General features: G+C 37.5%; 1 protein-coding gene across 1 annotated transcript in view; it reads right to left on the reverse strand.

The window, feature by feature from the left end:
* Nucleotides 1-3,221: 3,221 nt before the first annotated feature.
* The window catches only part of LOC128859816 (ubiquitin-conjugating enzyme E2-22 kDa), a 35,589-nt gene continuing 24,666 nt past the window's right edge, over nt 3,222-14,144 (reverse strand). Inside the window, exons 3-5 of the mRNA XM_054096908.1 lie at nt 9,643-9,725; nt 3,614-3,777; nt 3,222-3,550 (exon numbers count right to left, since the gene is read on the reverse strand). Coding sequence (XP_053952883.1) covers nt 3,414-3,550; nt 3,614-3,777; nt 9,643-9,725 — 384 coding nt within the window. The 3' untranslated portion in view covers nt 3,222-3,413. The remainder of the gene's footprint in view (nt 3,551-3,613; nt 3,778-9,642; nt 9,726-14,144) is intronic.

The raw sequence follows: 14,144 nt of genomic DNA on the forward strand, positions 1-14,144 counted from the left end.
CAAAGTGTCGTGACACTACGAAGGGTGTAAACGCCAATTATTATTATTATTAATGCATATAATTTTTTCCCAATGCATTGTACTTCCACAGGTATTGTTACTTGGTGGAACTGAAAGGTTCGTCAGATTCAATTTATAATTGATTTGCGAAGTAACCTAAATGCAAATGCGTTAAAAGAATTTTCAACAACATGAACACGTTTTTAACTTTGAAACATTCTATCACGTTTGTACTAAACCACGAAAATTTTCTACTTGTCTTTTTCCCCAAGACATCTTTAAAAAGAGCTTAAGCGGATACGACGTAAGCTTAGCATTTGGATCTAACATTCATCGAATTTTATACTATTCATGGTTTTCCATAAATCCGCTCCATTAAAAAATTTCTAAATATCCAATAGACGGAAAAAATTTACCAGGTATCTGACCTGGAGAATTTCTAACTATTTTTCAAACAAAATTTGAATTACACCAAGCTTACTATGCATTAAGGAAAACAATTTTTTTTCATGCCGAAAAATATGATTAGAATCAGAGAACAAACACCACATATGTATATGGATTAGTCAATACAGCAATTATAACATTGCACGCTTGCTAAAAGGTTTCCTTCTATCAAAAACGATGCTAGTTATTCGGATTTATATACATACATATAAGTAAGATGGTAGTCAGCTACCATTCAGTGGGCTGTCACACTCATATCTGCCCAGACAGTAGCAGCGATCGGTAAAGGAGTAGGCATCTCGAAGCAACAGGAAAAGAAAGCAAGGAGTGAGTCGAAAAATGGCAATCGTAAAAAATAATACTAGCGGTAAGCAGTCTTTACAGACCTCCGGTCAAAAGTCGTTAACAATACATCTTACTTTTTTGGAGCAGCATTAAACTTTCGCAGTAAACGAGTGTGACTTACATATATTACTTTAAATTTTCCGCCTCTCTTTAAGATCAACAATTTAATTTTCTGTTATGTTCTTGTCACAGCTAGTTACTAGATGTAGAGCTGCACAGGAAGTCCCGTTGAGATACCAACACCAAACCAGCGAAAGCGGCGTATCAGACAGCAAGGTAAAGCAGGAGGCCAGCGAAAACCTTCCGACGGCAGAAGCATACCGACAAATGCATACCTGACAGCGTGCGAAGACACATAGAAAACAACGACAGACAAAGAAACAATTCCCAAAGCAAAATGTGCAACAGTGACGATGACTTTTTGAAACTTTTAGCAGAAAGAATAATACAAAATGCTCTAAATAAAGGCTGCGGTGTCTCAGTTGAGAACTTCACACAAATCGTCCATTACTTCGATCCCGACTAGGTAGTGGTTGAATAATTTTAACCCATGAATTAATAAAGCGTGGAAATAGCTTTATTTAATTATCATTAAGATATATTAAGTGAAAAATAAAGAAAAAGTATTATATGTTAGTTCCATGCGCGTCTTCTTGATCTAATAAATTTCACAATGATTGAATTATTGTAACCTAAAAATTTAATTTCATAATACCACTATACTTATATATTTATTATACATATATAGGGTGGGCCATGTAAAATTTGCTTTTTGAATCGGCTATAAAAAAAAAAACAATCAATATTTTTTCAAACTTTTTTTTATTTTGAAGATTGAACATTTTCATTTAGGAATGAAATATAATATCGTTCAAATGAATGCCACGACTGGCTTTACAGTAGGACATTCGATCAACCCAATTTTTAAGCACATTTGCGATTGTTTGGGCTCCAATTTCATGAATGGCAACTTCGATTTCGTGTTTTAAAGCATCAATCGTCTCTGGATGGTTCGCATAGCATTTGCCCTTAACGGTTCCCCACAAAAAATAGTCCAACGGGCTTAAATCACAGCTCCGAGGCGGCCAATTGATATCGGAATTTCGGCTGATTATTCAGTTTTCAAAAACAGTAGCCAAAGGTTCGAGTGTAACTTTGGCAGTGTGACAAGTTGCAAACCAAATGTCGTCCATGTCATCCTCTTCAATTTTTGGAAACAACTCGTTGAGCATGTCACGGTAACGCTCACCATTTACTGTAACCCGGCTTCTCGCTCATTTTCGGAAAAAAAAAAAAATGGAAATAAATGTGGAATAAAGAACTATTCATAAAGTAAAACTAAAAACACGAGTACGTGTCCTTATTTACGATACGATACGAAGGTAGTAAAATGTATTGTTGTTTTTTATTTTTTTATTTAAATAAGTTAATATAAACATTATCCACTTACCTACTTATTGTAGCTTTTTTTAATTTTTCAAAATATTTATATTTATTTACCAGCATTTATGCTATTAGCTCAAGCGTTTTCACTTACGTTAATGAATTCCACATATATGTATATTAGGGATGCACCCTCTCCATAAAAAAATCGGTACTGGGTGTCCATCTTAACTATAAAATTGACTATATTTTAAGGCTTCCAGCAAAATATTTCAGAAAAATATTAAGATTTACGTAAGCTGTACCGATCTATATACATTTTTTCTGAGTTTTTCTGATTATCCAATCCAAGTGAATTATTGATTTTGGTGTGGTATTTGGCTCTAAATTCCCTTTTCAAAGACATTTAAATTGCACCATTTCAAAGTCATATCCTTCACTTAATTTTATTTGACGTTTTAGTTCGGACTTTGTATGCATTGTTTTACGCGATCTAAAAACTTTTCGAAAGAATGGGCTTGTTCGAGCTTCAATGACAACCGACGTGTTGCATGATTTGTGAAAGTATGACGGTTGATGTAAAATTTTGGTAACATTATCAAAAGCATCACGTTCGAAGTGTCAAAAATTCGGCAAATGTTGCGCGCGAATACAAATAAATCGGCATCAAAAATTTTTTGCTTGCCGAACATCAGAAAAGCATCAGTTGAGCAATTGCAACAGTGTTGCAAATTGTCATCAGTGCAGCAGTGTTGCCGCTTTTATTACATGCCTCGAACAAGCCCAGTGTTTCAGGTTATTGACCGGAATGCTCTTCAGGATGTCGGTGGTCTCTAAGGACGCAAAACGTTTTCCTTTCATGACCAAATGCAATTTTCGGAATAGGTAGAAGACACAGAGAGCCATATAAAGGGGTTTTCAATTGGGGCGGGTCGATTTTGGCGCCCTGTGGCAGCCATTTTGTTTTGATGACATCTGTCAAATCAGCTAGAAATTCTACATAGGATTGTGTATAGTGACATGCGGAGCGGAAAAAGAAATAAAAATTTGTGAACCAGTGTGTTCCAGATAACATATTTATGAATGACTTCTATGTATAATCCACCTTTTGGTAATAATAATAATGCGGAAATTTCAATCATATGAGTAATTATTTTTTAAATAAATATCAAACCTCGCTCAACAATGCTTTTGACAATTTCTTACTTTCCAGAAAATATATAATTTAAAAAAAGAAGCTAACTAAATAAGCTTTCGGTCGCCTTTTCCAAGTCCCAGTTTTCTTTTGACAAAACAGCTCGCGCATCATGTTCATCAATCCCCATATCTCTTAAACGTTGAATTTTTGTATCACACTCGGTAAATTTGTGTGGACCTTTAGAGCAATGAAATATTTAACAAAAATCAATAAGTGTTTTCCATAAATTCATTTAGTTACCTCCAGCGTATACATTTGTCCAATGCTTAGCCGTCATAAGGAATAGCTGATATTTGTCTTTATATTGATATGCCACTACTGCGTCTTGTGGATCATCCGGTTCTGCAGCAGCCAATAAAGCTTGAAGTGACAGTAAAACAGTTCGCAATGTCATTGCAGCGGCCCTAAAAAAACAATAATTTATTAAAATACATACTGCATGAAAGCAGATTCCCATAATGATATTATTAGTTGTTTACAGGCTATTATGAAGTTTCACGTTTACATTCCTAACTTTAGAAACTATTGAATTTCGTATTTTAAAAGAAGAGAGAAAAATACTAAATATGAACCGGTCACATCATGTGATGACCGATAAACGTCAGCAGTTCTGCATTCAAAATTTAGAGAAGAAATTGTAGTTTACTGTAATCTTAATACCATCTAAATTTACGTATTCCATACTTTCTTTCCATAAATTTGTAATTACCATTTGCATCAGCAATGTCAGAACTGCATACTTCCATTTTATTTATAGATGCTTGTAATTGTGTACGTTTATGTTTTTTTGCAATTTGCGTATAACTTGCTCATGAAGCTATGTTGCTAACTTGCTGATGAAGCTATGGTCCACCACGGACTGTGAGGCTAAGAAGAAGAAGTATAACTTGCTCATTGTAAACAGCGTCAAATCAGTTTTGGTTTTTGCATCCAGTAACACAATTTAACGTTTTTGGCATAAAAATTCACAGTCTAATTATTATCATCTTATATGAAAGGTATTTTAAGTTTAAGTTTATTTTTAAGCCCACGCGTACGAGTGCCAAGGTATTGGTACACAAACGCACAAAAGGAAATTATTTGGCCTTAATCAAATGAGAAGGAGTGTATTTAAGAAATACGATGTCACAAGAACGGTTGAATCGAGCCGTACATCTTTATATCTATAGAGAAAGAGTTTTAGAGTTTGCTGGAAACAAGCGATAGAAGGGAATTTGAGAGAATTTTATGCATGGTAGCCATGAATGATAGAAACAAGATTGCGCCCATCAGAAAGTAGTCCGTCTATTACAACATGATCAATTTGTGAGTATGTGGTTTGATCGGAAGATAGCCAAGTAATCTTGGATTCTGGTGCTACTTACAACCATGTTTCGGGCGGCGGCGAATTCGATAAGCCTCATACCGCGAAAACAGCTGAACAGCAGCGCTACGAAATTGGGCCTCGGAGCAACGTTTATCTTCCAGCAGGATAATGACCCCAAGCGCACATCCAACATTGTACGAGAGTGGCTGTTATACAATGTGCGAAAACAGCTGAAAACACCGCCACAGTCCCCGGATACCAACCCAATCGAACACTTATGGGAGCATTTAAAGCGGCAAATACGTAAACATCCGATTAGAAATAAGAAACAACTGAAAAACCTCCTTCAAGAGGAATGGAATAAAATACCACCAGCTGTAACTGAAAACTTGGTGAAATCAATGCCATCACGACTTAAAGCGATTATAAAGTCTAATGGCTATCCTACCGAATACTAGGATTTGATTTTAATTAATATATGTTTTTGATTTCACAAATTAATAATATGATGGACTGTATACATACTTTTGAGACATGAATTTTTATAAAGTTTAATATAAAAAGCTATAATTGTGTTCCTTTTTAAAATTTTGTCATTATTTGGATTAAATACGATTTTTTTATTTCATTCATGTAAATAAAACACAATTTTGTTATTTTGTGATTTGTTCGTCACCGCTCCCACCAGCGGTTAACAGTCTCTCAGAGAGTATGGAATATATCCATTTTACAATGGTTTTACTAACTCCGTGTCGTTCGGCAGAAGAACATATCGAGCCGAAAGTGGCATTATCAAAAGCCCCCTCAGTGTCCACGAACACGATCATTGTGTATTCGTCAGCTTCCAGCCCGGCTTCAATCTTGCTAACAAGATCGTGTAAGGCTGATTCACATGATTTTCCACTCTGGTAAGCGTGTTGGTTTCTACTAAGTGGACTTCTCGGCAATACCCCACTCGAATATGTTTCTCCACCACTCGTTCCAGACTTTTCAACACGAACGATGTCAAACTGATTGGTCTAACACTTTTTGCTAGGGAATAGTCATCTTTTCCTGGTTTCGGAATAAATACTACTCTTACGCGTCGCCATTGGGATGGTATATAACCAAATGCAAGACAGGCTGTGAAGATCCTTTTCAGGGCCCCAATCAGCCCGTCTCCTCCTTTTTTAAGCATTGCTGGATATATTCCGTCAGGTCCAGGGGACTTAAAGTTCTCAAAGGAAGACAAGGAAAACCTTATCGATTCTTTTGTCACTATCCGACTAGCAATATACCAGCTGTACCTAGAGGTTCCACCGTTGCTACCGTTATTGTTCAGAGAGAGTTCTACTACCCGGAAAATGGGTTTCGAGTAGGGTCTCGAAACGAGATAGCATTGATCGTATATGAAATTAAATTCTCTTCTAGTTGAAGCTAAAAAACCTTAAGAAAGTTATGATTAACCCACTTTTTAAACAATCTAAAGTGGATTTGTTTTTTCAAAAAAATGAATTTTTTTTAATTAGCGAAAATTGTTGAATTTCTCACTTTTTGTTTAATTTTCTTGATTTAACTAGAAGCTATACTATACTAAAATAAAAATTTTTCTGGGTTTTTTGTTTTGAAATGAAAATTGCGACCTGCATCGTGCCCGCCGCTCGACACATGCACATTCGAGGCGCCTCGGCAATATGCTTGCACCAGGCATAATATGACATATATTTTAATGAAACAATTTGAGAATACTGTTGAAATATATAACAATAAAACCTGAAAGTTTTGTTTCAATCGAATATTTCTTTCCTTCCAAAAAAAATCCACGAAAAATCGATTTTGTGAACCCTCTAAAGCAGGCTCCCCCCTTAAGAGAATAATATGGCATTTATTTACTACAATCGAAGGTTCTCTTTTAAAACACGAACATACAGACAGTCAACAGAAATCTGAATTCTTATTGTTATGGTTTCTTTCGCCGACGATTCAATGGTTGTTAACCTTTTTCCATTTTCACCAATTTTAGCGCGAATGATAATGCAACAACAACAAAGGATTGAAAATTTTGAAAACACAGGTTGATACACTGGAAAAACCTAGGGAAATGTTTGGTTTTTATAAATTGTGAATATAAACATAAAAAAAACTAAGGCGCATAAATTAAAAAGAAATACAATAATTTTCATTGCAGCATAATTAAAGCCTCTTCAAATAATAATGGATTTTCAGTCTACTTTCCAAATGGGACGAATTCAGTTTTACGAGTAAAGTTTCATGGCATAGTCGGTTTCGATTATAAGCTGAAACTAATTTTAATGAAGAAAACGCCCGTTCTATTGTAACCTTAAAAAGGAAAAATAAATGTTTTAAATGTGATTACAAATAGATTTTAGTTCAAAGAGTTCTGGATCGCTTGTCTGTCTTTCAGTCCAAAAGTTTAAAACATTAAAACTAGTTTTCTTGTGCGGCAACTTCAGTGTTTCAATTTTGGTATAAACAACTGTTGACTCATTGGCAGGAGCTATTTAAGCTCTGAAGTAGCTGTCTAAAAGTTCGTAGTAATTATCGTCGAATCGAGAACTTTAGGGTCGCATGCCTAATATTTTATGCCACAATATCTTTCAATAACACTAGTCTACAAGGAAAAGTATCCGAAATAATTTAAACTAATATCTGCTTCTCTGTCCATGCAAAATTCGGATTGATAACTAAAATTAATTTATTAGTTTGAGTTTTCGAGATATCCTAACCTAAAAGTGCAAAAAAACCCATTTTTGCCCATATTTGAGGTTATGTAGCCTTGCAGATGTTTTCTTTCACCAAAATTAAAGGATGGCATCTTTAAATACAATCCTTCTTTTTTCAAATGGCGTTTTGTTTGCTCAAATATCATTTTTTTTCGCAGAGATATCGCATTTTGAAATTTTCATGTTTCGAAATTTTCCTACACCTGAAAATCGATTAAGATAACATAGACATGATATATTCGATTACTAATTTTCTTGAATTGAGTCTTATTTTTCTTAAAATTTTGTCTCACACCATAAGTGTGCTGACTCACCACATCCCTACACTATCTAACCTTTGGGTACCGAGTCACACACAGCCCTAACCCCTAGAAACCACCCCTATCATACCGCGAGCAGGCTAACCCACATAACCGCAAGCAGGCTTTCCCACAAACTCCAAATTTACATACTATTAATCCATATATTTCAGGCCCTCAAACCCAAGAAAATTAGTAAGCGACTATATCATGTCTATGTTATCTTAATCGATTTTCAGGTGTAGGAAAATTTCGAAACATGAAAATTTCAAAATGCGATATCTCTGCGAAAAAAATGATATTTGAGCAAACAAAACGCCATTTGAAAAAAGAAGGATTGTATTTAAAGATGCCATCCTTTAATTTTGGTGAAAGAAAACATCTGCAAGGCTACATAACCTCAAATATGGGCAAAAATGGGGTTTTTTGCACTTTTAGGTTAGGATATCTCGAAAACTCAAACTAATAGAGCAATTCTGAGGCCAGATTTGGATTCAGCGCATCATAAACCTTCGGAAATATATAGGCTGGTTTCTGGGTCTGAATGTTGGTTAAATTTTGTCGGCCTGTGTAATTCATAGCTTCTTGTCTTTGCGAATCCGTTAATATTTGATGGAATCTAGGATCTAAATATGTAGTAAGAGAGCGGCAAGACTCGCTAATGAATACGAGATTCTATACTATGCATAGGATTTTGTCCAGTTTTAAAAAATATTGAATTATTACTGCCAGTCTTTGGATCTAGAACTTTGTCACTGGCTAATTTGCATGTGGGCCACATAACGTACAAATTGCCGTAATGCAATTGCTCCTCTTGGAACTTTGTTTTAGCGATTATTTTAGTACTTCCGAAGTGAAATTGCTGCTCAGAGTAAGACCGAGTTCTCCTCGGGAAGGAGGAAGAAGAGCGTCCTCTGGAATAAGGTTGTGGAAGAAATAAAAAAAGTTAATAAAGACAGGAAAATCGACACGAACATCGGGAAATTGTTGTTTCAAAAAAAGATTTGTTTTTCGGTATTTTTCGTTTTAATAATAAACTTCTTACAAAATATGTCCTTTTAAGCTTTCCGCGTTTTTTTTTTAAATTTAATAAAAAATTATCAGTTTTTGACTCACATGCATCGTCGGCTACTAAACTTAGTAATAATTCCATTTTACTGCAGAGCGCTGTCTTAAATGCAGCAAATTTATTTGCAAAACGTCAGCAAATCTATCAATTGCATGAATTATCATATTGGCACAAAAGCAAAAATTTAAGCGTACACTTCTGTAAGGTGTCTGACCTAACTCCCTCCTAATATTTGTGGTGTGCGTATCGATGTTGTTCCACAAATAGAGGGACCTACAGTTTTTAGCCGACTCCGAACGGCAATTGATTTTTATGAGAGGATGCTTCATGGCAGAAATGCATTCGAAGATTTGCCGTTGCCTGTTGAGGGGCGACCGCTATTAGAAAAAACTTTTTCTATGTTCATGAACGGATATTCGAACCTCTCCACTCCCGAATGGTACTGGCGCATCGACCTATGCAGTTACGGCGGCCAACTAAACGCATAAAAAATGCATCTAACAAAACAAAAACGAGCACTGCTCAAGTAGCAGTTATAGGAGTAGTAGTAGCGCAACGGAAATGAGAGTAGTTGCGGTAGTTGGAGTACACATGAATAATTTCGCAAGTAGCGCTACGGCCGATTCCAAGTTTTTTGCTACTACTTCAACTACAGATCAGCACTCAAATTTTTTTTCGCTACTACTCTGAGCTACTAGCAGTAACGAAACATAGCTAGGAGCGGACCAAAACAGTCGATCCCGCGTTTTGCACTACCTGCTTCACTGCTCTTCTGTTCAAGTTCATAGTAGCGAGAAAGGCAAGTCTTAATATTTATTTATTATATTAGTATAAATAATTAATAATAAAGCCGGTAGATCAATAATACTAACCAATTGTCTTTCAAAATATCCAGGCAAATTGCACCAGTTACTGAGGATATATTTGGATGCCAGATTTTTGTTATAAAACGTACCTAAAAATTTAATAGAAAACAATGAAAACCATGTACAAAATAGAAATTTAAATGAAGACATTTTAACATATAAGTTTTACACTATATCTACATACATATATAATAATTTATTATCGTATTGTGCTCACGCGCGTTTCCCCATCGCCCGCAATATAGATTCAGAGCTCTGCCTTACCTTATTTCTGACTGGTGCAAATGTACCCCAAATATGGGATTGTTACAAAGTTATTAGTGAAAACTAAAGCTTTGTAGATTTTTATTTTACTTTATGTTTGTGAAGAGTCTTATGAATGGAAAGAATGGTCTTATTTTAAAAGTTTATTTTTTGGTATGCTCTATTTATTATTACAACTGCAAACTGTTTGGACTATTTTCGGCCCTATTTCACAAGTACAAACTAGTGCAAAATCTAAATTATTTCACATAAATTCAAAAACTGAAAATTTAGTTTTGAAATTTGGCACATACGAAATGGAGAAAAATGTAAGGCAATCCGTCCACGACCTTGAACCATATAAGCCATTATTGACTCTACAGCCATGTTGTACAATTACCCTGCCTTCTGAATTTTTCTAAAGCGTTTAACCTGGTAAATAACGGGTGATTTTTTAGCTATTATCTTTTTAAATAGTTGGTCTACACAGCTGAGGCACGTTTCGTGTTTTGTTTCACTGTCAAACATATTCAGTTTGGTCTATAATTTAACCATGAATCGTCTTACAAACGAACAACGCTTGCAAATCATTGAATTTTATTATAAAAATCCGTGTTCTGTTAAGAAAGTTTATCGAGCGCTACTTCCATTTCATGGACAGTTTAATCGACCCACTGAAACGGCTATTCGAGCTATTGTGATTAAATTTAGAACCAAATTTACATTATTGGACATCAAACCGCCAACACGCTTACATAGAGTGCGAACTGAAGAAAATATCGCAGCTGTATCGGCCAGTGTTAATGATGACCATCAATTACACTGCCCTGCATCGGTTTTGCGAATAAGATGGGAACTAGTGATCCCAAAGGAAATTTTTGCGCTAAGCACGAATCCGAGTTCAAAAGTTTTCCATCACGTCAGGTTTTCGAGAAAAAGGGGGTTGAAACCCCTAAAAATAGCGTATTTGGCCATTTTTCAAAAATTGTGGAGCAGAACCCTAACGTGCTACGATCTTCGTTATTGTCAGTAATTGAAGGTTGAACTTTGCTCTTTGAAATAAGCCCAAACCCAAATTGTTCGCATGCACCCTTAGAGTAGGGGGTGTACTTATGTCTACGGGGGTAGAGAAAAAAATGAGCATAGGAACTTATCTACACCCAAGATAAGATATAATGAAAAGTGCAGTGTTCCTAAGGTATTTAGTGTCGCTGATTACAAATCTGAAGTCCAACATTCCATTTAAAAAGAAATAAAAAAAATCCTAAGTTCCTATGTTCATTTTTTTCTCTACCCCCGTACAGCTCGACCTACCGCAACGCAAAATTTTTGGTGAATGGGCTCTTGGAAAGTTGGCTGAAGATCCACTTTTTTCTGGGATGCATATTACAGAATCTGCTGAACCTACTCATCAAAGCACCGGGAGAAAATCTAGATCTATCGGAAGAAGCAATCGACGAACTGGAGGAAACTTTCAAGTCAGCTTGCAACAAGGCCTTGGAAACCTCTTGCCCAATAACAGCTTTTTCCAGGAAGGAAAAACCGCCTTGGTGGACAACGGAGCTATCTGAGCTTAGGGCCTCATGCAGACGCCTTTTTAAAGAATTAGGTCTCCCTCGGGATGGGAGCTGTATAAGGCAGGGCTAGGAATATACAAGTCCGAAATTAGGAAGGCTAAGAAGGACTCTTGGAGAAGCCTCTGCGAGAGAGTAGAGGGCTGCCATGAATCCTCAAGGCTTAGACGAGTACTCACGAAGAGTTCCGCTTGTATGAGTACAAGGGCGCAATTGGCAAAAGATGGGGCCTTTCGCCTAGAGTTGTTTTCTGGATATATAATACTATTGTAAAGGCTATTATAAAGCCTGTTATATGGAGTCATAGTCTGGTGAAACTCACTAGAGAAGACGATATTGGTAAAGAAGCTGGAGAGAGTTCAGAGGTCGGCACTCATTGGAATCAGTAGGGCGCTTCGAACGACTCCCACTCTGACGCTCAACGCAATGTTAAATGTGGTACCCGTAGACATCGCAGGCAGAATTCCCGCTACACGTACCGCAATCAGACTGAAGGGCTGGAGCTATAAGCTCAACCTCACTTATGGGCACACAAGCATCCTTAGAAACTTCGAGTTCATCCCTCTGTCAACAGATCAGTGTATACCCTCGTTTAGTCCAACCGGAACATTCTCCACTCATCTTCCGTCAAGGGAAGAGTGGACGGAGGGCTACACTTGGGGGCAGGGCCTGGTGAACTTGTTCACAGATAGATCGAAGTTGGCGGAGGAGTCTTTTGCGAGGAACTCCCCATCAGACTCAAATTCAGGTTACAGGACCACTGCAGTGTGTTCCAGGCGGAGGTAGCCGCAATCAAGGAGGCAGCTGATTAGCTGCTCAAATGCGTACTAACAGTCAAGAAAGTAAATATTTACTCCGACAACCAAGCGCCAATAAGGGCGCTCAGGTCTTTGACGGAGCATTCGGAATTGGTCAAGGAATGCTTGAACTCACATTCGACTGTGTCCGAATTCTTTGACATCAGCCTCATCTGTGCTCTGGTCACAGGCGGATGAGCTGGCCAGACAAGGGACATGTGAGGTGATTTCCCCGCGAAGGGAGAAAATTGGAATCCCTCTGATTACCTGCGGTCTGCTCCTGGAAAGATGGGCATCGCGCCAACTTAGCGAACGCTGGGCAAGTACACAAACGTGTAAGGTCGCGAAATCCTTCTGGCCACGTGTGGACCGGAGGCGCTCGGGCGAGCTCCTGAGGCTGACAAAATATCAGCTCTTTAATCTAGTGGGTTCTCTCACAGGACACAATGCGCGAAGAATGCATGCTGTGAGACTTGGAATCACCTCGAGTCCTTTTTGCGCTGGATGTATGGAGGATCAGGTGGAATCATCTCAGCACCTTCTCCTAAGCTGCCCTGCTCTGGCGGGGCTAAGATCCAGGTATCTTGGCTCTTACTTCTTTGCTACGCCTGCTGATATAGCTGGCGCTGACATTAAAAATCTGATGAATTTCATCAGCAGCACAAAGCGGTTGACCTCACCTCCTTCACAATGGTATCACAAAGGTCGAATCTTTCTTCGTTCAAGTGTGCTCATTCCCTAAGCAACCATACCAACTTAACCTAGGTCAACTACACTAACCACTTTTTTAACGAAAAATTGTGTTCAGCGACGAAGCTCATTTTTGGATCAATGGGTACGTAAATAAGCAGAATTGTCGATTTTGGAGTGAAGATCAACCAGAAGAATTGCAAGAGCTACCAATGTATCCAGAAAAGGTCACAGTTTGGTGCGGTCACAGTTTATGGGCTTGAGGTATCATTGGACCGTACTTCTTCAAAGATGTTGCGAATCGTAACGTAACTGTGAATGGTGAGCGCTACCGTGAAATGATATCCAAATTTTTTTGCCCAAAATGCAAGAGCTTGACTTGCATGACATGTGGTTTCAGCAAGACGGTGTCACATGCCACACAGCACGCGTAACAATGGACTTGTTGAGAGGCGAGTTCGGCAAACATTTTATTTCACGTTCGGGACCTGTCAATTGGCCACCCAGATCGTGCGATATAACGCCTTTAGATTATTTTTTGTGGGGCTATGTAAAGCTTATGTCTATTCAAACAAGTCTGCTTCAATTAACGCATTGGAAACAACATTAAAGTATTTATATGTGAGATACCGGCCGAAACATTGGAAAGAGTATGCCAAAATTGGACTAAGCGGATGGACCATTTGAAGCGCAGTCGCGGTCAACATTTGCATGAAATAATCTTCAAACATTAAATAAAAATTTCATGCATTTTTCTGAATTTTACCTGTATTTTTTTGTGAAACTTTCCTATAGCTCTTAAAAAATTACCCTTTAGCTAATAAAGGTGAAGAACCAACATATGTTGGACCAAACTCGAAAAATGTACTTAATTTAACACTCTACACAAGCAAGCCTGTTATGGTACAGAAGTGGAAAGTGTTGAGTAGGCCCTCATTCTCTGATCACAGATACATATGTAAGCTTTCAGGTTATATTCCGCTCAGAAAACAAACTTATACCCTTTAGAAATACTAAGAATACGAACTGGGACTTGTATAGGGATATACTATCAAAAACACCAACGATACTCCGGAAATACAGGTCACACGTCGCACTTGAGAAAGGGCTTGAATTGTTTGCAACTACTCTCGTTAAAGCATTCAAAAGATCCTGCCCCCCAACACGTAATAGACGCAAGGTGAAGTTACCTTGGTGGTACAAG

This window comes from Anastrepha ludens, chromosome 4, assembly GCF_028408465.1.
Source record: "Anastrepha ludens isolate Willacy chromosome 4, idAnaLude1.1, whole genome shotgun sequence".
Classification (NCBI taxonomy): Eukaryota; Metazoa; Arthropoda; class Insecta; order Diptera; family Tephritidae; genus Anastrepha; species Anastrepha ludens.